General features: G+C 47.9%; 1 protein-coding gene across 18 annotated transcripts in view; it reads right to left on the bottom strand.

Annotated features, from left to right (window-relative positions):
• GRIK4 (glutamate ionotropic receptor kainate type subunit 4) overlaps positions 1–23427 on the bottom strand; it is a 483018-nt gene that overhangs the window by 86651 nt on the left and 372940 nt on the right. For all 18 annotated transcript variants that reach the window (XR_010581045.2, XR_012423807.1, XR_012423808.1 and 15 more), the window contains one exon: positions 2863–2970. Coding sequence is in view for 13 of the 18 variants with exons in the window: in XM_074015465.1 (XP_073871566.1) it covers positions 2863–2970 (108 nt within the window). In the remaining 5 variants the exon portion in view is untranslated. The remainder of the gene's footprint in view (positions 1–2862; positions 2971–23427) is intronic.

Genomic DNA, 23427 nt, shown 5'->3' with positions numbered 1-23427 from the left:
TATAAGGAAGGAAATGCCAGGCCAATTCTGATTTTCAAATGACCATGCTGACAGTAGGGTCAGGGGACAGGCAGAGAAAGAAGGGAGCCTGCCAGCAGAGTATGGAGCGGCTCCAGAGAAAGAAGTAGAGGGGCCCCGATCCTGGATTAGAGCAGGGGCTTTGAGGATGGATAGAAGAGGACAGATCCAGAAGTTTTTAGAGACTAAGAAGACAGCGGGAAGGAGGTCCCAGCAATCACACGGGGTGCTGCACATCCTCCCCCGAAGTGGACTCAGCCAGGCTCTTCCCTGCTCTCTGCTGGGCAGCGACACCGCAACCCTCTCATCTTTCTGGCATTTTCACACTGGTTCAGATAAGCTAAGGCTGAGCTGAGATGGGTGTGGGTGAAACCCTGGGGGCTGGAACTGCGCTCTCAGTCCTTGCTTCAACAGCTCCCTCTGCCAAGAACACCCCTCCCCAGGCAACCACTTTGCTGTGTCCTCACCACCAGGTCTCTGCTCAATGCTGCCCTTCTCGGAGAGGCCACCCTGACCACTGGGTACGAACACCGCAGACCGTCCCAGCACCCCAGGCCCTTCACAGCTGTAGCTCCTTTTCCTCAGCCTTGCAGCCTTCTAATTCACTGTTTGACAACATTGCTCTTTCCTATCTGTCACGCGTTTCTTGCCGGAATGTAAACTCCTTATAGGCAGGGATTCTTGTCTTTTTGGTTCATGGATGCACTCTGAGCACCTACAACAGTGCCCAGCATATAGCAGCACCCAATAAACAGTCATCGCGTGAATAAATGAATGAATGAATGAATGAAAATGTTCAGTGACTCCATCTCATGACAATGAAGGGAAACTTAATAGCCTGGCATTCAAGTTCCTAAGTGCTATGGACCCAACCCACTTTTCTGGCTTATGCCTCTTCCCTTTCTTACCAGTGTTTGTTTCTCAGGAAAACCTGTACCTTTCTGCTTTTCCTGAACACCTGACGATGCCCTCCTTCATTCATGTCCTCCTCCCCACTTACTCCCTATCTTTCAGAGCCCATCGTCAATGCCCCTTCTTTCCTGAAGGCTTTGCTGATCTCCCCATGGGAGGGACCTCTCTCTCCTCAAAACTCCACAGCTCTAAGTGTGCGCCTCTTTCCGGCTTTTATCTCCTGTTTACAGTAGATCAATCATTTCAGCCCAGGGCACCTGGGCCCCAGCAGTTCATAAAGCTAGTGATGGAGGTCCTTGAACTCTTTTTATTATCTCCAAAAGCCTAAAAGACATGGACACATTTGCAGACCTTGCACAGTTAGCAATGATAAGGCTGAGGAGGCGAACTCATGCATCGCCTCTTTGTTTTGGGCTGCAATGATATCAGTGTGGTACCACTGGCTATCTCCTGCTAATAAGATGCTGGGCCAGGCAGGGAAAAATGCTTTAGATTAGTTAAAAGGGGGAGGGGAGGAACAAACTAATGACTACTTAATACATGTAGTTGGTTTAATTGACAAATCTTTTAAACATAAGGCCTTCAGAGGGGAAGACAAATAATACCTTGACCATATATGCACTTGACCTATCCCATCTACTAACTTACAACCTCAGGACAGAGAATAGAACTGAGTCCTCCTCATCTTTGGTCTCCAGGACTGGGTACAGAACCTGGCACATGGCAGGGGGGCAGGGAAGGGAGGGTGAACTTGGCAATTACTGAATAGAACAGAATCAAATAAAAAGGGCAAATGGGCCGGGCACAGTGGCTCACGCCTGTAATCCCAGCACTTTGGGAGGCCAAGGCAGGCAGATCACAAGGTCAGGAGATCGAGACCATCCTGGCTAACATGTGAAACCTCGTCTCTACTAAAAACGCAAAAATTAGCCGGGCGTGATGGCGGGCACCTCTAGTCCCAGCTACTAGGGAGGCTGAGGCAGGAGAATGGTGTGAACCCGGGAGGCAGCGCTTGCAGTGAGCCGAGATCGTGCCACTGCACTCCAGCCTGGGCGACAGAGCAAGACTCCGTCTCAAAAAAAAAAAAAAAAAAAAAAAAAAAGGGCAAATGGTCTCTTCCCCTACAGATTTTATTTTATTTTTTTGAGACAGTCTCACTCTGTCACCCAGGCTGGAGTGCAGTGGCACGATCTCGGCTCACTGCAACCTCCGCTTCCCGGGTTAAAGTGATTCTCATGCCTCAGCCTCCCAAGTAGCTGGGATTTCAGACGTGTGCCACCGTGCCTGGCTAATTTTTCTATTTTTTTTTTTTTTTTTTTAGTAGAGACGGGGCTTCGCCATGTTAGCCAGCTTGGTCTCAGACTCCTGGCCTCAATCCTCCCACTTCAGCTTCCCAAAATGCTAGGACTACAGGCGTGAGCCACTGCACCTGGCCTCTTGCCCTATAGACTGAGAGCTCTCTTTTTATCACCTGGAAATGAAGAAACAGGCCATGTAAACCCACAGACATTCCATGTCCGCTTCAGGATGTGGTGGGGGACAGTCCTGTTTTGTATACAGCAGGCACCCCCCAGCAAGGTGGGCTGCTGCGAAGGGGCAGGGGTCCCCAGGGTCTGAATCCAGCTCCCCGCTCTGTGTCACAGGTCCCCTTCCCTTGCCCCTGCACAGCTGCCCCAGCTGTCAGGGTGCCCCCAAGAGGCATCCACAAACTGTGGTGCCTCTCCACCCCGATCCTCCCCCCAGCTGCTCTGAAACACATCAAATATCATTTCCATAAGAAACAGCAACTTGAGTGTAATTACGCTGTCAGAAATTGGGCTCAGTGCTGTGATTAGAGCTCCCATCTTCTGTTCAAGGGGCAGCCTGTGAGTGCTTAGAGCCGGGGAGGCACCCCAGGGAGCTGCAGCTGGGAGCCCGGGAGAGCCCACTTACCAGGATGGTGGTGACGACCAGGGTGGTGTTGAAGAGAGTGTCCGAAATGTTGGAGGCATAGAGGCGGCTGTCCATGCTGAGGCCCTCTGCCACGTGCCACTGGCCGATCTGAGGAGACCAACGGAGAGGACTGGGAAGAAATGGTGGCCTTCAGGGCTGGAAGGAGCCAAGAGACTGACCTCTGCCTCCGGCTGTGCTGCATGTGAGCAGGGAGGGGTGTGGAGTACGGAGCAGGGGACTGGACTGCAGCAGGGAGACTATTACCCAGGGTTGGGGGGCTGAGGGAAGCGGGGGCTGTAACAGGGAAGAAAGAAATAAAGACGTGGGGGAGAGGTGGGAGAGGAAAATGGAGAAATAAATCAGGAACGAATGCAGTTTGGTGAAGTTCTCTCACACAGAAAGGAACGGAACATGTGGAATCACATTATTTTGGGGCAGGGATGGGCTGTAGAGCTTTTTTGATCCGGCCTGCCTTCAATCATTTCTGAGTATCAAAATAAGAATGAGAAGGCTATACTGGAGAGAACTGTGTCCTTTGATAAATGTTTGCTGGATGGCTGAATGAATGAATGAACTTCAACAGGTCTAGTCCAGATTGACTCATTTACTGGCTGTGAGAACACAGGCAAGTTATTCACGTCTTTCAGAGCCCTAGTTCCCCATCTATCAATGGGGATGGTAATGCGTGTCCTGCCTTCCTGGAGCTTCTCATGTATGTGCCAGTGGGTGTTCCATTATTTACCCAGACCCAGGAACACAGATCTCAACAATGAAACCTTAGAAAAGTTACTGAACCTCTCTGAGCATGTTTCCTCACCTATAAAATGGGGATAATAATAGAAACCTCATTGGGTCATTGTAAGAATGTATTTAACCTGGCATTCAATACATGCTGCTCTCCTTCCACGTTGTCTTTTGTTTTCTCTCTCTATTGTGTTTTGTTTCATTTATTCTGTTTTTATTTTATTGTGATAAAAACACTTAATATGAGACATACTTTTTTTTTTTTTTAAGAAGGAGTCTTGTTCTGTCACCCAAGCTACAGTCCAGTTGTGCGATCTCGGCTCATTGCAACCTCTGCCTCCTGAGTAGCTGGGATTACAGGTACCTGCCACTGTCCCCAGCTAATTTTTGTATTTTTGGTAGAGATGGGGTTTCACCATCTTGGCCAGGCTGGTCTCAAAACTCCTGACCTCATGATTCACCCGCCTCAGCCTCCTAAAATGCTGGGATTACAGGCATGAGCCACTGCGCCCGGCCGAGATGTACTCTTTACCAAGTTTTTACACGTACAATATATTACTGTTGGGTGTCTCATTGTCTCAAAGACCACCAGGTGAAAAAAATCCACAACTTACTCAGTTCTTCACTCTGGAAAGTTACCTAAACCTAAACTCAACAGCAATGAGGTTTCAGATTGCTTGTTTTTCCCAATGGATCTCTCTTTTTAATTTTTTTTTTAAAATAAGAGATGGGGTCTTATTATGTTGCCCAGGATGGTCTTGACCTCCTGGACCCAAGTAATCCTCCTGCCTTGGCCTCTCAAAGTGCTGGGATGATAGGCGTGAGCCACTGCACCTGGCCATAACTCTTTTTATACATATAAAAATACACACACACATCTCTAGATACATCAAATCCCAATATATCTCTACTAACTGGAGCCCCTGGCAAATCATTACTGTTGCTGAGTGTTTTTAGGTGGGCAGACAGGAGAGACGGCTGGCTAAAAACCCAGTGAAACGCACACACCCTTCTCTGCCAGGCTTCTGCAGGCAGCAGCAGCAGCTTCCCTGGAAGGCCCACAGGAGTTCCACAGACGCCACGCAGTTCTACTCCGCAGAGCTGGGCCCTGGGTTCTTTCACGGAATTTCCAGCAACAATAAAGACATGTTGCACCCTTTTCCGCCGCTCCCACCCTATGGGGGCCAGAGGATTGAGAGTGAGAGGGAGCAGCTCCCTGCCTTCACAGTCTGGAGAAGGTGGAGCGTGTGGACGGCAGGGTCAGCCAGGCCCATCCCCGACCATCAGCTGGGAGCTCTCGTGGGCCTCCAGTTCCAGGCAGGAGCCTTATGGTCTCTACAGTTGGGGCTTTCATGTGGAAAAGGGGAGATGACCAAATGCTCCCGTCCATGCCCTGCAAGAATGCCACCTGGAAAAGGGTGGGCAGCTGTCCCCATCTCTGCAAGGGCAGCATGGTTCTGTGCGTGTTCACATTCCTTTGCCGTTTACAAGCAAGGCCTCATACACATCCATACATCAAGCCCCGTTTTACAGATAAGGAAACGGAGGCCAAAACAAAACAGCCCACCTAACTTGCCTGAGGTCACAGAGCCTGTCAGCTGAGAGGCCTGAGCTTTAAGCCCTGCACTCTTAAGTACAGATGAATCTTCCCAAGGAAGGCTGCCTGGTCATCCTGTCTGACTCCTCCACCATTCAATTGCACATGCTTGTTTACTTGTGTGTCTCCCCCATGAGCAGCCAGTGTGGCTCAGGACAGCAGGTGCTGGCCTTACTTATGCTTGTACCCTTGCTCTGGGCCTGGCCTTGGGAGTGGGGGGGGACCATTGTCTCAACAGACTGCTGTTGTGGGTGAGGCATGGGAAGAAGGCACTTTCTCTTTCTCTGAGCCCTCCTCTGGCCTTGGGAACTCCTATTGTCTCTTAAAGGGAACAGCCAGGCCATGTTATGGTCCAAGATTGCCCTTCCTCCTCCTCTCTGCAGGGGTGAGGGATGAACTGTTAGGTTTCCAAATGAAAGGGAAAAGGGTAATAGTTACTGGACACCTGATGTGTTCGATGTGTCAAGCCTATCATCTCTGAATTCTCCCATCAACCCTTTCGAGTAGTTACATGCGTTTCTGTTTTAGTTAAGAAGAAACTGAAGCTCAGGGAGGTTTAATGGCTTGCCTAAGGTCCCCTGGCTGGCAGGTGTAGCACGGGATTGAACCTAGATCTGTGACTCCTAATTCTGTGATCTTTCCTGTTTCTGCTGCTGTCTCTTAGGGTGGGGATACGAATGTGCCCTTCACTTAAGCAGGCCAGGCTAACTAGGGAATGGCTTCTAGGGCCCCCACCATGCATTAAGTCCAAATACATAGCTTTCTTCTCCTTGGCCTCGACACGCCACAAAGCCAGGTGAAATTATTGTCCTCAAAGAGGCTCAGTTTCCCTGTCTGAAAAATGGATAGAATTGGTCCCCAGTGGTCTCCTAGGTTGGGAGGGGCTATATTGAGGCAGAAAGAACAGAAAAAGCAACTGGGCTAGATGTCAGCACTGGGATGTCTGGAACAGGACTGAACTCCTTAGAGTCCTTTCTGTCATCCTAAACCTCAGACAACAGAGCCAGTAAGGCCTCAGCTCTCTGCTACCCCCGTTCCCACCTCCACTGTTCTCAAGGGGTCTAATCCTCACTAACCACTTGTTCAAAGAAGCCCCAGCCCCAGACTCCTTGGTCTTCCCCAAGCCACGAGACAGGTAAAAGCCAGAGCCAGATCCAACACCCTGAACTACGCGCCCTCCCCGCTCCCTCCTCTGGGGACACAGCAAAGAGACTAATTAGCCCCCAAGCTCCAGTCAGGAAACGAATCCCCCACCCACCCTCCCACTAGCCCCCAAGAAATTAATAAACTCATCAGATCCAACAAAGCGGCTTGGCAGCCATTATCCAGTGCAATCTAATTGCAGAAAGGCAGTGGGAGGGAAAGGGAGATTCAGAGCCAGGCGCCCTGGGATACAGGCTAATTGCCCCACCCACTGGGCACCCTCGAAGCCACACACGTGCCAGAAGTGGGCAGGAGATGCAGCTCTTTCATCACTGACAATCTGTGGCTCTGCCTCCAGCCAAATCCCTTTGCTCCACCCCGCTGACACCTGCCCCCCAAGCCTCCTGTAGGAACAGCTGTTTTGTAAGCCGCTTCCACATGCCCACATGTGCAGGCTTGATTTTGCTTCAAATAATGTCTCTCCTTGGCTCCCTCTATACTTTCTGTCTTGCACTTGCTCTGCCTTTCCACCGTTTAGAGGCCCCAGGGGTTGCAGTGGAGGAGGAGAAGGTATGGATTTGGACAGGGCCACTGCTAGCCTACATACAGCATCTTAATACCAATAAGACAAAAGCACCCCTCTGGACTGAGGTGGCCCTGCCAGAGCACCCTCGGAATGCAGAGTTCGAGCTGGACTTCATCCCTGGGCGCTGCACAACCAGAGCCACTGATGCAAAGTTGGAGAGGAGTTTAACCTGGCTTCCTGCTGAAGGGCTGTGTGAACTTGGGTAAGTTAGTGAATCCCTCTGAGCCTGTTTCCCCCATCTATAAAATGGGGATGAAAATAGTAATTATTACCTCATAGGGTTCTTTTTTTTTTTTTTTTTTTTTTTTTGAGACGGAGTCTCGCTGTGTCGCCCAGGCTGGAGTGCAGTGGCCGGATCTCAGCTCATTGCAAGCTCCGCCTCCTGGGTTTTTACACCATTCTCCTGCCTCAGCCTCCCGAGTAGCTGGGACTACAGGCGCCCACCACCTCGCCCGGCTAGTTTTTTGTATTTTTTAGTAGAGACGGGGTTTCACCGTGTTAGCCAGGATGGTCTCGAACTCCTGACGTCGTGATCCGCCCGTCTCGGCCTCCCAAAGTGCTGGGATTACAGGCTTGAGCCACCGCGCCCGGCCACCTCATAGGGTTCTTAAGATTAAGGGAGATGGTGTATGGGCAAAGTACTGTGTCAACCCTTATTAGTTTTTAATACCATTGCCCAAGGCGGAAGGTGGAATCTCCCGTGTGCTCTGCGAAAGGTTTCACACTATGGGCTTTAGTTGATTAGGCAGATGAGGCTGGTGTCTCAAAGCATAGTTCCCAGAAATGCAAATTATCTTCTTCTCTGAGATGGACATTTAAAAACCAAAATGAAAAATGAAAACAAATGCAAATTCTTGGGCCCCACCCCAGAATGACTAAATCAGAAATTCTAGGAGTAGGGTAGGCTGCGTTAGAGCAGAGCAGAAAGACCAACTCAGATGACAAACGGGATGACAGCGAAGGGCTAGGGTGCAGAGATTAACAGTGCTTCAATGCCTGCCCACGGTCAGTTAGGAAATGTTACAAACTGGCTCTCCTGGGAAGAAAAAAAAAAAGGCTCTGATGTGTAGCATTTGCCAGTTTCTGTGATGTAAACACACCCACTATGGCTGATTTAAAGCTGCCAACATGATGTCACCAAGCACAGAGCTGGGAACGGATGTGTGCAACGGACTCCTGCAGGCTGGGGCGAGCCGGCTCTAGCACTTGACTGCTGCCCGCTATACTCACACGGGCTCTGTGCTGGGCACTAGAAGGTCGTGCATACTAATCCCATTGCCACCCCACTGTATTCAGAAGGAAAGCAGGGTCCAGATACGTTAATAACTTACCTAAGTCGCAGAGCTGGTGAGGAGAAAAAATAGGACTCAAAACAAGGTCAGTGGCTGCTTAATTGGTTTCACAATATTTAAAACAAATGTGTAGTCCTTCTACCTACAGATTCTTAATGCCATTACAAGAAACATTTTATGATAGGAGTGCTTAGACAAATATTAAAACGTAGGTAAATATAATCGATATGGGATGTGTTTGCACGTACACAACGTGTATCATTTACCCAGCATCCCCAAGAGACACAGGTGGATATAAATTAATAATGATCTTGCTCCTTAAGCATTAAAATTTCGGAGAGTTTAATTATTTATTCAAAACCATTGTTTCCAAAACTCCTTTCTAAAGGAATTATTACGTTCCTCTGTCCTCTTGAACAGGGAGCCTATCTACCTTAATATGCAGTGTTATCATTACCAAGCCAGTTATTACACTGTGCCATGATACAGTGCTACCCTTGGGGTTACTGAAATGTGGAGGGCCACTGCCTGCAGTTCTGCACTTTTATAAGTTAATTTGTCTGCTTCTCATAGTGTCTGTTTCTTTTCTCACTGTGAGCCATCACTTCTTGCTCCTATTAGGACTGCTGTCTCTGAGCCTCTGTCTTTGCAGGACCCCTGGGTAGAGCAGCTAAGGACCAAGCTTGAAAGAAATGTAAGGAGAGCCTAGACAAGGGGGCTGATGGGGTCACAGGGCTGTAGTGAATGGTTCTGTGGCATCGGTAGGGGCTACCCATAGTTCTTTGGAAAGGTGATGACTGCACAACTGAATGAGTGTCAGGGACTTGGATTTGGTCTGTTGCGTGACCCCAGGTCAACATAAGCAAACTCGTCACTTGTGCAGCAATGCACGACAGAAAGTCCTGCACCCAGGGGCCAGAACCACAGGGGCCCTCTGCTGCTTCCTGACAGAGGCTGCAGTGTGTTACCTGGCATTAGGAGACCCGCATTAGTACCTGGTACTATGGCCACAGGTGGGTGACCCTGAACAAGTCAGTTAACTTCCTCGAGCCTCACCCCTCCCCAGCCTCCACCCTAATCAAAATCCCCACTGACCTTGCCTGGGACTAGAATCCACTCTGGGCCTCTCTCTTCTGTTCTTCACACAGCAGCAACCGTTGTCACTACCAAATCTCACATACATGCCAGTCCCTGCTTTTGTTTACCTTCAATTGTTTACCCTTCAATTGTTTACCATGTTGGTAAACAATTAAAACCCTTCAGTTGTTTACCATGTTGGCTCAAGGATAGAGACCAAACCCCTTACCATGGCCTGCAAAGCCCCAAGTCTTTCCTTTGCCCACTCTCCACTCTCCATCTTCTTCTCATGCTCTTTGGTCCAGCTTTACCTGTGCTGCAGCCACAGCTACCGTCTTCCTGCGTTCCAGTGCGACAGGCTCCTTCCCGCCACAGCCTTTGCACATGCCATTCCCTGTCTGGAACTCTCCTTGCCACATGAACCCCTGCCCAACAGGCCCTTTCAGCTAGTTTAGGAGTTGGCAAATCCTGGACTACATGTGGAATCCAGCCCACTCCCTATTTTCTGAAATAAAGTTTCATTGGGACGTAGCCCCACCCCTTCATTTGTGCGTGTGACTGCTTTCCTCTACAACAGCAGATTCGCTCACAGCCATGTGACCTGCAAAGTCTAAATATTTATCATGTGGACCTTCATAGAAAAAAAATTTGCCAAATCTTGATCTACTTTACATCTGTTAATCCCCTCAGGCTTCAGCTCAAAGGTCCCTTCCTCCAGGAAGCTTTTCCTTGCTAATCCCTCAAAGTCAGACTCCTCCCAGAACCACGTTCTTTTCCTTCCAAACCTTCATGGATGTGACTATTGCTTATGGCCTATCTTTCTTACTAGATAATAAACTTCACGAGAGTAGGGATCATGGCCAGCTTTGCCTGCCCTTTTATCCCGAGTCTGGCACAGTGCCTAGCTTATCACAGATGCTCAATAAAATCAAGTTAAGTGAATACACCAGGAACACTGCCTATAGTATCTCATTTAACCTTCATCCTATCTTTAAGAGGGAGTTATTTTGTACTCATTTTACAGATCTTAAACCTCTTGAATCTCAGCAAGGTTAGGTCACGAATGTCCCCAAAGTCACATGCTGCTAAGTACCAAGATGGGGATATAAACCCGTGCTTTCTGCATCCCCAAAGCATGTGCTCCTAACCACTGTGCTATTTTGTTTTAGAGTCAAGACAGCGATGGGAACAGGCATAGCACAGTGCCTGGCGTGTAAGCAGGGATGAAATGAACTTTGCCAAGTCCTTTCCTCTCTCTGTGACTCGGACTCCTTCCAGGCTGCAGTCAGTGAGCCCTCAGGCCCTTTCCTGTAGACCAGTCCTGGAGGCCCATGGGCTCACCTGGGTGTCATCCCTGGGACCTGCAGGCCCTGCCGCGGAGGGGAAGCCCTGGCAATCCTGCCTGCTCACAGCTCTCACTCCTGCCTAGAATCACACAGGGCTGTCATTTTGCCACGTTGTTCCCTCTCAAGTAGGTAAAAAGAGATTCATTTTTAAAGCCTCGAGGGATTTCCTCACATCTTTGCCTGCATCCGTGGGTGTGCACGCAGCACTATAACATTTAATATTTTATGTACATTTAGACGATTGTTCTTTGCACTCAGCGCTGCCAGGATCCAGCTTCTTCTAGGGAGGCCACCGTAACCCCAAGGCAGGGTAAGTCCTTCGGCTTCAGACTCCGGTTTTGCAAACACTTATTGATCACCTTTGCTTTCTGGGCACTCAGCCATGTGCTCTGCTTACATAAATTTCCTTGATTCTGCACAAGAACCTTGTTATTATTCCCACCTGAGAAATGTAGGCTTAATGGAGGTACTTCAGACAACAATAATAATGCTTAATGTAGCCACTTTCATACCAGTTTCTGTTGAATAAATGAATGAATGAATGAAAGTGAGACTCAGAGATGTCAAGCAACTTGGTGACGGTCACACAGTTACCAGGAGATTAAACTGAGATTGGAACTTAGGTTCTATTTATTACTATACCATCTGGTTGAGTTAGGACAGGTGTATGTTGTCTTGCCCTTCAAACCTGGGCCTTCCCACATTCCTCTCTGATCGTCATGAACTTGTTTACTGAATACAGCCCTGAAGGGAGTCACTTCAAAGAGCCCATATGAGTGATCCTGACCAGGGCCCACAGTGGTTGCTTAGGAGCTAGCTTGGCACAAGGGGATTCAGGGGGTACAAGAGGACCCACATTGTTTTTCCTTCCTCTCCCATGCGTAAGCTGTATGAGCTGGGGTAAGGTGTTTAACCTCTCTGAACCTTCTCCATCTGAAAAGAAATGAATCTGCCTACCCATAATACAGCGTTGTTGTTGTTGATAAGCAACTGAGATAATGTACATGATGGCCCTTGATGAGCCACAATAAGCCATGGGAACATAAGGTAACAGTACCATTTAACAGTACCATTGTGTATTTGGTGGGAATGGAGCTGGCCAGAAGTCAGGAGATTTGGGTTCAAGTTCCACCCTGCAACTTACTACATGGTCTTGGGAAGTTGATTTTGCTACCTGTAAGATAAAAATAGCTCCCCTTCCCTTCTCCCCTTATTAGGATGATCTGAGGCAATTACAGATGTGGCAAAAGTCTCAAGGCCTATTCAAATGCAAGCTCTGACGGGGTGCAGTGACTCATACCTGTAATCCCAGCATTTTGGTAGGCCAAGGCAGGCAGATTACCTGAGGTCAGGAGTTCAAGAACAGCCTGACCAATATGGTGCAACCCCATCTCTACTAAAAACAGAAAATTAGCCAGGTGTGGTGGCACATGCCTGTAATCCCAACTACTCCGGAGGCTGAGGCAGGATAATCACTTAAACCCAGGAGTTGGAGGTTGCAGTGAGCCAAGACAGTACCATTGCACTCCAGCCTGGCCAACAAGAGTAAAACTCCATCTCAAAAAAAAAAAAAAAAAAAAAAAAAAAAAAAAAAAAAAAAGAAAGAAAAGTAAGCTCTTTCTATTTTATTCTATTTCAGATCCTTGTTCTCTAGGGACATCCAAAGTCAGATGAACCATAACCAATGACTTTTTTTTTTTTTTCACTCTCAGGTTCAGGGTACTAAGTTGAAGTTCTCACTAGGAAAGATGCATATTAATAATCTATTTGTGGTTTCATGAGTGCACAGAAATGATTTTGACATATGGGCCAGAAAAGTGACATTCAGGTGAAAACACTATGGCCAGGGATCCCAGGAATAAACTGAGTTTGTTAGAGTTTCAAAGTCTCTTACATTATATACGTCTGTACTTTGAAATAAAACCAACTAAAAAGGTCTGTAATATTAGCCTCTGTGGTGAACACCTTGGCACGAAGGAGTAAATGCTTACTGCATTTAAATCTAATATCTCCAATCATAAAAGTTTCATTTACAGAGGAGACTGAGTCATGAGTAAGCAAGAGCCCAACTGAGTCCCGGAGTGGGTGATCTGGGGAACAAAGGGAGTTGGCCAAAGGCTGCATTCTAGTAGCAGAGGGAACCATCAAATGTGTGCTTGTGCAGAATAATGCTGAAAATTCAGGATCAAAAGAAAGCAATGGTAAATGCCAAGGGTAAGAGATCAAAAACAAGTCCAGGGAAGGCTGAGAAGACTCGACATCAAGTGAACTCTAACTGGGCTTTATTAAGCCCACAACTCAGTTGGTCCAAGGCGGTATTTTGTTAAACTGTGGGTTGCAACCCATTAGTGGGCCATGAAATCAATTCAGTGGGTCAAGACATGCATTTTAAAAAGCAAATCTATACCTAGAATAGATCAGGGTGTAATGCACATAGCAGGGGTAACTTGTTTCACAAGCTTTGGTTTCAGTTACATATAGATGGATGTTTATGTGCATCCTGAATTGCAACCCCAATGTAAGTCATGCTCAAGAAGTGTGCAAGTGCTTGGCATAAGACATTTGGACACTCTCTCTGTTCACTACTCTATCATCAGCCCTTAGCCGAGTACCTGGAACATAACTGGTTCTCAAGAAATATATATTTTTTGCATCAATGAACTCCTAGTCCTGGTCACTTGTTATAACTGAAGGACTAACTACAGTATAAGAAAATTATACAAGCTAAGACTTTTGAACACTAACCATATGCCAAGTACTGGACTAAAGGTTTTGTATTTGTCATTTCATTTAATCTTCCCAACCACATTACAAGGGAAATACTGCCATCATCCCTGTTTTACAGATAAGAAAACTGAGGCTCTGAGAGGTTGGATTTCTTGCCCAAAGCTCCATAGTTAATGCAGATTCAAACCCAGGCAGGTCCGCTATGCTACTAGATATAGATACTAATAGATATAGATACTAATACTAATAGATATTAACTATATTGGGTTGGGACTATATAGTTAAACATTTAGTAAACATTCGAATCCTTATCCTTTATCCATTGTCATTTGCCACAAGCGTTCCTGCCTGAGACCCCATATCCCTGAAGGTGGCCTTTGCTGTCCCTTGTCTTTGATTCTGAGTTACGTACTTAGAAGAGGATACATAAATAAAGCTTGAGGAAAGGGAGGCTGGGCGGCAGTGAAATAAGCAGAGTGGGAGTTCTGGCTTCCCAACCAGCTCTGCCATCTACCACAACCACCTCTGGGTGGCCCCATTCAGGCTCCTCACACTCCCCTTCCCCTGGGGTTTCCCAGTCATCCACCAGGTTTCAGCCTGAATGTCACCCCTCAGGGAGGCCCCTCCCAGTCTTCTGTCTCCATCAAGATCCACGTCACAGACTTGTGCATAGTGCCCTGAACTACTGCTTTGTAGCACTCATCACATTCGAAATCATATAGGTATTTAGGTAATTATTTGTTTCACACCCCTCTCCTGTACCAGAGTGAAGAGACTCTGTCTTGTTCACTATCATATGCCCAATACCTTGCATGAAATTGGCACTTGCTACATATTGGCTGGATGCATTAATAAATTCCGCTTTGTGGCTCCAGCTTCCAGGGAAGTGCCTGGCCTAAAAGGGTGCTCAATAAATATCTGTTGAATTGAATTAGAAAGTTCCTTTGGGCAAGTCATTTCTTTTGATCTTTAGTTATCTTACCTATAAAAGAAGGATATAGGCTTGCCCCTTCCAGTTCAAACAGGAATTCCTGAAAATGCTGGGTATATTTATAAAGTGAGGTAAATTTGCAAAGTGACTTGGGGCAGAGCCTGAGAGAGACAGGTTTATTCTTTTTCACTTTTGTGAGTGTCAGCAGCTCTCGTCTGAGCAGTTGTCTGAGCAGGCAGCCCCAGAAGGCCTCAGACAGGTGACGGTAGGAGGCGACGGGCAGCACTGCTTCCCTGGCATGAAGGTGAAGCAGGTGGCCACCGACATGAGGGATACAAGGAAGTCTCCTCTCCAATCTGCCACAAAACAGCTCCATGAAATGAAGGTAGTGACGGGAAGGGTGGAATAGATGTGTGGAACCAAGAAACACAACTAAGGAAAAAGGAAAAAGGCTTTAGAAAGAAAGATTTCTGCCCAATAGATAGAAGAACTTTCTAAGAATAAGAGCGTTCCAAGATGGAATATACTGTTCCTGTATGAGTTCCCTGACACCGGAGGCACTCAAACAGACTCTATGATAATCCATTTGCCAGAATCCAAGCAGCCAATTAGAGTGCTGGCCTAGAAGACCTTTATTATTCTTTTTGACCCCAGGAATATAAGATCTGGATTCTACTTCTGCATCAGGGGAACCAGGAGAAAGGCAGGACATCAATAGGAAATGAAGCCCTTGCTCATTTTGAGAAAACAGGAGAACAGCAGTATGGGGCAGTGAACGCAGAGAAAAGGCCATTGTAGGAAAACTTCAGCTACTCATACGTTTGCTCATTCCTGGTCTTCTCTCCTGGCTGAAACTCACTACAGGTGATTCTCATTATTCATGGTAGTTCTGTTCTATAAAGTTGCCACAAACACTGAATTAGGGAATACTGAACCATTTTTGTTCCTATGGGAAATACAGGGCTAGGTTCCTGTGAGCCTCTGGTCACATTGTTTTCTTCAATCAATCACTTTGTTTTACATGTGTTGCTGTTTGCAGACACCTCGCTTAATATATATTGTTGATGCATCTACATTAAACAACAGCAAGCCCACTCAGCCAGAATGCAGCTTACCTAACACATGTGCTTTCACTGGAAGGTACATCACTGTTCTTGTAGGTAGGAACACTAGATAGCACTTCAGCACTATGCTTAGGGGTCATTTTAAACAGAAACATTGCCAAGAAAAAGTACAAAACTAGACAAGATGTGGCATGCAGTGGACTGTGAGAAGGACACTTGTTTACAGTATGAGAGCTGAAAAAAGAAGACACGGTGCAGCCTTGTTCAGCCTCAGCTGGGAACGTGCACATCGGTGATTCCAATTTTTTGCTGCTCTGTGCATGTCTGCAAAAGCACTGTATTGATTTGGGGGTTACAAATAGATTTTAGCAAGTAGTCGAATTTGCAAACATGGAATCCACAAATAATGAGGATCAACCGTACTTGTCTGCTCTCGAATGTGAAGCTTGTGCCAAGACCTGCCCAGACTTCCATCCCTAATCCCCAGTGTCTGGCATAGGAAGCAGAATTTGGTCTAGCCCTCACTGCTCCTCCTGCCAAAGAGAATAAAAGCACATTGGCTGTTCTCAGAGATTCCAGTGACAGCGAAAATAATAGGGCAGGAGTGGAGCTCAGTCCACCCCAGTCAGCTCTGACTAAAAATGCCACCCCCGAATGATGTTTGTATGAACTTAATAGACTTCTCACCTAGCTCATGGTTTCTGAAGTTAAATTTCCCAGAGATGAGCTGTGAGGATGCTCAGATCTTCTTTCTTTTTGGACAGAAGCACTAAGTGATTTCAAGAATTTCTGTTGCTGGCAAGGAGTGGTGGCTCATGCCTGTAATCCCAGCACTTTGGGAGGCCAAGGCACGCAGGTGACCTGAGGCCAGGAGTTCGAGATCAGCCTGACCAACATGGCAAAACCCCATCTCTACTAAAATGCAAAAATTAGCCGGCTGTGGTGGCAGGCGCCTGTAATCTCAGCCACTTAGGAGCCTGACGCTGGAGAATCGCTTGAACCCAGGAAGTGGAGGTTGCAGGGAGCTGAGATCGTGCCATTGCACTCCAGCTTGGGCAACAAGAGTGAAACTCCGTCTCAGAAAAAATAAAAAATAAAAAAAAGAATTTCTGTTGCCTACATCACAACTTCCTTTTCTTTTCTTGCATAGTCGAAAATCTCACAGACTCCCTTGTAAACATTTTGGGGGACGATCACATTGGCCTTCCTCAAATTGCCATGTGTGGAGTGCATGGCGGGATCCGCCAACATGAGGACACATCTGCACACCCTGCTCTCACCTCCAGGAAGCTAGAAGGTATTTCGAATTAGCTGCTGAGGAAAGAATGTATCAGAGAGCTCAGGCATGCTGGAGATTTTTCATCGTACAAGAAAATTACTGCCAAAGAACATGACACAGGCAGGCTATGCCTGGCTTCATTTGTTAAACGCACCAGGTGGAGAAGGATCTTGGGAAAGCTGGTTGTATTAATAACAAAACTTTGCGCTCTGAGTGGCAGATGCCAACTGAACTCATGATTTTAATGAAGTGCCTGGGTGGAAGGAAGCCAGTTACTCGCTGTCCTTCTGGAACTCAGGACATTGAAGTCAGCAGAATGCTGGAGGGCAGGGGAGGACACAAGTTCTGAGCTTTCTGCGAGGCCTGAGCATGGCCCGGCTCTGCCCCTGGCTGGAAGCTGGCTCGCAGCATGCAGCTAGCATGTGCGCAGGCCTTGCTGTGCTCTGGCTACATGGGGAATTTTTAGTTTTGGGGTTGTCAGCAGCGCTTGTCTGAGCAGGGCTCTGTCAGGCAGGCCTTTGAGGTGCTGGGATTCTCATAGGAGTGGTATCACAGCTTCTGCTTCCCTAGGCTTCACACCCAACCAGAGCCACTGCCAGGTGGAAGCAGCAAGGCTGCCACATTAGAGAGTGGAAAAAGGAGGGGTCAGGGATGGAGGAAGGAGAGAGGCAGGGGAGGCAGAGGCTGTGGGGAGGCCATCCTGAAGCCCCGAGTGGCCAGCCTGGTAGAGCTGGTGTGCGTCCTATCTGGCTGGCACGGGCCGGTCTTTGTGTGGTTACAGCCAGAGTGACCTGGCCCTGGGCATCTTGCTAGACCTCGCTTTGTTCTTCTCTCTGCCCTGAGGCACAGTAGAAGCGAGATTCTGGGAACACCACACACAAAGGTAGACAGATACATAGATAGTCATCTCTGCGTGAGATGACAGAACTAAAATTTGCAAATATAGTAGAATCCTCAAGAACAGCTATAAACAATGTTTCATTTTGCTCTCACAATAATTTTATGATGCACATAAAGCAGATATGATGATGATCACCATCCCTGCTTGACTGAGAAGGAAACTGAGAAACAGAAAGCTAGAACAGAAACGGAGAGAGCTGGGACTCTGCCCTGAGCCTCTGACCATGAAGCCTTATGCTCTTCCCAGTGCCCCACACTGCCTGCTGCTGAATGTGGCTCCCTCACCTCCCTGGATCCACCTTCATTCTTTCCCCAGGCCTGCCTGCCTGCAAACCCCACACCTCTGGCCCGTGGCCTGGCCCACCTCCCATCAGAGCTGACTGACGCAGGCTGCTTCCTGAGACCGAATTAGCAGGTCCGCCTCTTCCGCTCTTCCAGGCATGAGCTGGCTGAAGAGGCACGGAAGAGTCATTGGGAACTGGCAAACTTCCCCAGACTGATCTCAGGCAGAAGCGTGATCGGGCACATTATAAGAAATACATTTAAAATGCAGCACTTTAAAACCTTGTTCTTCTGCCCAAAAGCGGCCCCCAGCTCGAAAATTTAAGTAGCTCTAATTTGTTTGCCGGCTGATGTGTGAATAAGCTTCTGCAGTCAGTGAATTTCCCATCAGAGCTGATAAGCAGGAAGTCCCTGTGCTTTGGGAGAAAGAACCAGACTTATGTGGGCCAGGAAGGCAGGAGAGAAAATGCCCTTCAGGTTACACCCTGCCAAAGCCAGCTCATCTGCCCCTTGACCGTTGTCCCTGGAGTGGACAGGAGAGCCTGAGTCACTCATAGGAGAAAGTATTTCAGAGCCTTTGAGCGAAGTAGGGGAGCACTGTTCCTGGACGATGGCAAGAAATGGAAAGGGGGAAGATATCAGTGATTGGAGGGGCCTTCTGCTTCAATTTTCAAATTCCAGTTGTCAGCGGGGAGCTTTGTCATATGAAATCTCTCTTGAACAACGTGGCGAACAGTAGCTTTACAGAACTCTCACGACAAAATCCTCAGGTCCCCAGGGCTCTGGTGTCCCCATTGGCTATGAGCTCCTTAGGGCCTGGACAGCACATCTGTGTGCCCCCTGCACACCTCCCCAGGGCCCAGGGAGGTGGGCTGTGCACACACCAGTCCCTTGTTCACTCCTGTCTTCGCTCTCCAAGCCTGCCCTGAGCACCACTCTCAGCTGGCTCAGGGAGCCCCCAGCACTGAATAATAGTGTGAAAAGTAGAGGGAGCACATACATGGAGCTCTGGACCGGTGCTTGCAGGAGCTGGGGGTTAGGGAAGCCTCACTGAGCTGAGTTTTGGAGACGTGAGTAGGAGTAGCCAGGTGAGGCATGGGAGTGGGTATGGGTGCACTGGCACGGGCATGTGAGAGAGCCTGGCATGCCTGATTGCCACAGCACCTAGTATTGCTGCAGCAGAGTCGGGAGGGCCAGTGCAGAAAAGGGGACTCGAACGTATGCAACACCCAACACCTGCCATCCTGAAAGCAAATGGGGGCCGCCGAGGGCTTTTCAGCCCAGGAATGACGCTCTCACAGATGTGTTCTCCGGTAGGAAAGATGGACTCGCTGACCTCCAACTCTTAAGAATTTTTGACATTCTATGAGATGTTGTCAACTATTTTAAACCTCATTCCAATTCCCCTTCTCCTGGATCCTTAATTAAAAAGAAGAAATAAGTGACTTCTCAGTAACTTTCAAAGCAGCGCCTCAGCCACCCATCTCTCTTTCTGCTCCCTCCACCCGGATCTGCCGCCTCAAAGTTTCCTCATCAAAGGTAAAGTCACTCCCACTGGCTCTGGGGGAATCGCCTGTCAAGTGGCCTCCCCAGCTGGCCCACAGAGGTCTATTCCCAAGCCGGAGAGCTGGCACTCAAGGCTGCCGATTCCCAACAATCAAAGCCGGCTCCAGCGCTCTGAGCCAGGCTCCGGCAGAAGCAGCTTCAAAGGATCTGCATATTTATGGTAAATTCCTTCCTCAAATTGAAAATGCATTAGATAGTAGCAATCACAGTACTCTCAGAGCTACCTTCCCGCTTCCACCCCGCAACCTGTCTGAGCCTTAATAGTCCTTCTCCTTAGCGCAGAAGGGGCTGGAGCTATGATGGGGTCAGCTCACAATACGAGGGGCTGGGGTCAAGGGCACAGATGCCGGGGGTACCTCTCCATGGACAGTGTGAAATCCTCCTCACTATTCTTCCATGTCATGTGAAGGCAATGTCAGTGCAGAATGTCATCTGACAGGCAGGGCGCTTTGATGGTTTTCTGTTGTTCTAGGTTTGTTTGCTTTTGAAATGGAGGAAGGGGCCTGGGTATGGGGACAGGAGTGGCTCCCACCAGAGAAGCAGGTCTGCTAAAATTCCCACCAGAGCAACAGAAGCTATTTTCCGGAGTTCTTGGCTGCACAGGGTCACGATAAGAAACGCAGCTGCCTTTACGTGACTTCCGAGTGCAGCAAAGCAAGTTCCACCGCTGCCAAGGCAGGGGGATCCCGACTCCCCCGGAAAGGGGGCAGAGCTGCCTCTGTGTGGGCTTCTGTCAGGCAGGATGGCAGGAGAGAAGATTAAAGAGAGGCAGCCTGACCTCCTAGCAACGGGTGGGACCTGCAGAAATTTCAAGGAGTTGGGTTGAATTCTCTGAGCCTTCTAAAGACGACACTGGATCCCTAAGTTCTTGGTTTGCAAGAGTGACTCGGGAAAGTCATTTCATTCATCCTCCTCCTCGGGTTAGAACTCAAATCAGCCCCTTGAAAGCTGGGTTGATATAAGCTTTGGAAAACAAAAGTCTGGCCGTCAGCTCACAAGGCTTATTACTGGCCCTCTCCTTCGCTGCCTTGCCAGTTTCTCCAGCTCTGTAGGAACAGTGTGAAATAAATCTGTGGTCTAAGGAAAGTGTGGCTCAGGTGTAATCTCTGTGAAAAGTTCACAGGAAAAGAACCCTGCGTATCTGGTGGGAGAAAGGTAAGTGGAATAATTAATTGATCCCAAGGCCCAGAGTTCAGAATGAATAAAAAATTGGAAAACAAATTCCAGTAAGAAAGCTAACGCGGCAAACAGAAATGTGGCGTTCAGTCTGAGGAAACTCGTAACTCTTCAGTGCTCTCAGCTCTGCTGTTCAGCCCCATCTGGAGTGTGGTGTCCAATGTGGGCCTTGTGTTTTAATAGACAACCTAGACAAACTGAAAAGCACTAGTGGTGAGAGACGTGGCAGCCATGTCATGCTGGGAACTGCTGCCTGAGAAAGGAAAAAACGGAAGAGCATGACAACATCAGCCCTGTACAGTAAGACCTGGCTGCAATTTTTGTCTTCCCCAAAAGATGATGAGCTCTTGGGGGAACCATGATTCATGAATCTTGCATTCCCAGCCCCTGACACAGAGAAGGTGCTCGAAAATTCTATGCTAAATTCAGGCATGAAAGAATAAGCGAATGAAGTAAAATCAAACTTTTGAAAAACATTTGAAGAGCTGGTAAGAAAGAGGAAGCAGACTGTTCCTATTACGGCAGAATTAGGAGGCAGATTTTGACTCAGTGCCTGGAAGAATTTGGAATGTGTCCCTTGAGAGGCAGTGAATTCCTCAGCCCAGGACATGCTCAGGGAGAGGCTGGGTGGTCATCTCCTTCAGGGGAACAATGGAAAACGCTCTTGCCTTGGGTTGGAGGAATCCATGAAGGGCTTGAAGGTCCCTTCCAACATGGTCTGGGGCAATTCTGTATAGTGGAAAGACCTTGGACTTTGAAGGCAGCTGTACTCAGACCCAATTCTTAAATCTGGCACTTACTGGCTGTATGAATGTGGATACATGACTTCCTCTCTCTCTGTCTCAATTCCTTCACCTACAAGCTGAGAGAATAGCTCTCCTGCAGGGTTGATGAAATGATGAGAAATTTTAAATACATACGTACACCACTCAGCACAGCACATCACGTAGGTGACAATAAATGTTAGCGATTATGTCAGTAGAGCCGGCTTTCTATGTAACCACAGACAAGCACAAGACTGTGCCATGCAATTCTAGTTTGGCTAATTCTTGGGTTCACCCAGGTCCAACGCTGGGAGGTTACGACCTTCATTGCTCAGAGAAATGAAACTGAGGTATCCACATAGTGATATACAGTGAGCCAATAGAAAAAGTTTAGATCTGCATCTTAAACTAGGAATAGCAAACCTCAAAGGCTTAATTAGAGCCTGTTAAGCCATTTCCGATCCTCAAATGAAAGGTGCGCTCATCTTGTCACGGCACTAACAAAGTTGCTTGGGGGCTGCTCAGAATCTCTGATCTTTAGACCAAGTTAAACGAAGGAAATTCAGGGTCTTCTAATGCTGTGCTTCCTTCTTTCCCAGCCTCTTCCAAAGATTTCTCCCAAATCCGGAAGGGAGAGTATACTTTCCTAGTACTGTCCAGGCCATCTTCCGCGTCATGAAAAGGGAGGATATGAGATGGACAATGGAGATCTTGCAAGCGCAAAAACTGGGCAGCGGAGCTGAAACAATACTGTCAACTTCTATGCCCATAAGCCAACAACTGGGAGATGGTCCAGGTTCAGAAATGTCACTGACAGGGCACAACAGGGAACTGTCCCTGACCCTGCAGTCTCCAGCAGAAGCTCCACAAAGTCAGTCTCAAGACTGAAAACCCTCTCCGAACAGAATCAAAACAGTCATTTTTAAAATAGTAGAAAACAACCCTGAGTTCTGACAGACTATTTTTAAAACGGTAATAATCCTTTAATCAGCCACCGGCAGAGAATGCGGTATTTGGTTCGGATGTTTTACCAATTACAACCCACCAGGTCCCCGCGTGAGGCTTTCTAAATAATCAAAACCAGCTCTTAATGGTCACTCACCCAGACAGGAAGAGAGAGAATAAAACCAAGCCCCAATGAGAAGACACCATTCCTAAGGCACGCCCAGCCCCACCGGTCATCAGGACCGAGGCGCTGTCCTGGTTTGCAGCAGGTGGCAGCAGAACAACAGACCCGGCTAAAGGAGTTTGATTTGGGGTTTTAGGGATTCCAGGAAAGTGAGGAATGGCCAGGAGTGGGGGAATCCAAGAGCACAGGCTTTGCAGTTGGACAAGCCTGAGCATAAATTCCAGCTCTGCCTGAAGTCCTTGCTAATAGCAGGACCAAGTTCCTTCCGCTCCCTGAGCTCCCGTGTTCTTATCAGTGAAATGTGAATTTATCTACCTTGAAGGGCTGTCCTCAAGATTGGAAGCGATTTGGGCAAAGTGCTCATGTGATGTCCGGATGCAAAAAGTACTCAAAAGATGTTATTTCCCCTGCTCCTTGTCCCTTTCTCCTCCCCTGCCCAGCATCACCTTGAATGGAATTGGGAGAGTATTCGCACAGAGATATTGACATTCCTCCCACCCTGGAAGAGAGGCCCAATTAATTATCACTCCCTAAACCATTTCTTCATCCTGTAATAAGCAGGGGAAGGACACCTGTCAAGAGGCAAAGATTGGGCGGTGATTGGGAAGGGACCTGGGGACCAAAGCTGCGAAGCTACATCTGTGTCCATGATACATCACGCACAGTTTTCACTTGGTACTCACGGCACCTACACCAGACAGGGAAGCAGCAGGATGCTCACTAGATTTGTTGAAAAAAAAGAGGGGGCAGGACATAAAGAGAATAATGACCATCCACTTTACAAGTCCAATCAAATATATGTGTCCCTTAGAGTAGTTGAAGGTCAAAGCACATCCTCTTTAATGGTCACTTCTGCAGCAGATTCCATCCAACACTGGCTCAAAAAGATGGGGGTAGGATGTGGAGAGGTCAAGAAAAAAATCTCTGTGTAGAGGCTGCAGTTCACGAACACTCTTCTACTA

Source organism: Macaca fascicularis, chromosome 14 (assembly GCF_037993035.2).
Source record: "Macaca fascicularis isolate 582-1 chromosome 14, T2T-MFA8v1.1".
Lineage (NCBI taxonomy): Eukaryota > Metazoa > Chordata > Mammalia > Primates > Cercopithecidae > Macaca > Macaca fascicularis.
This window is presented reverse-complemented; position numbering and strand designations above follow the sequence as displayed.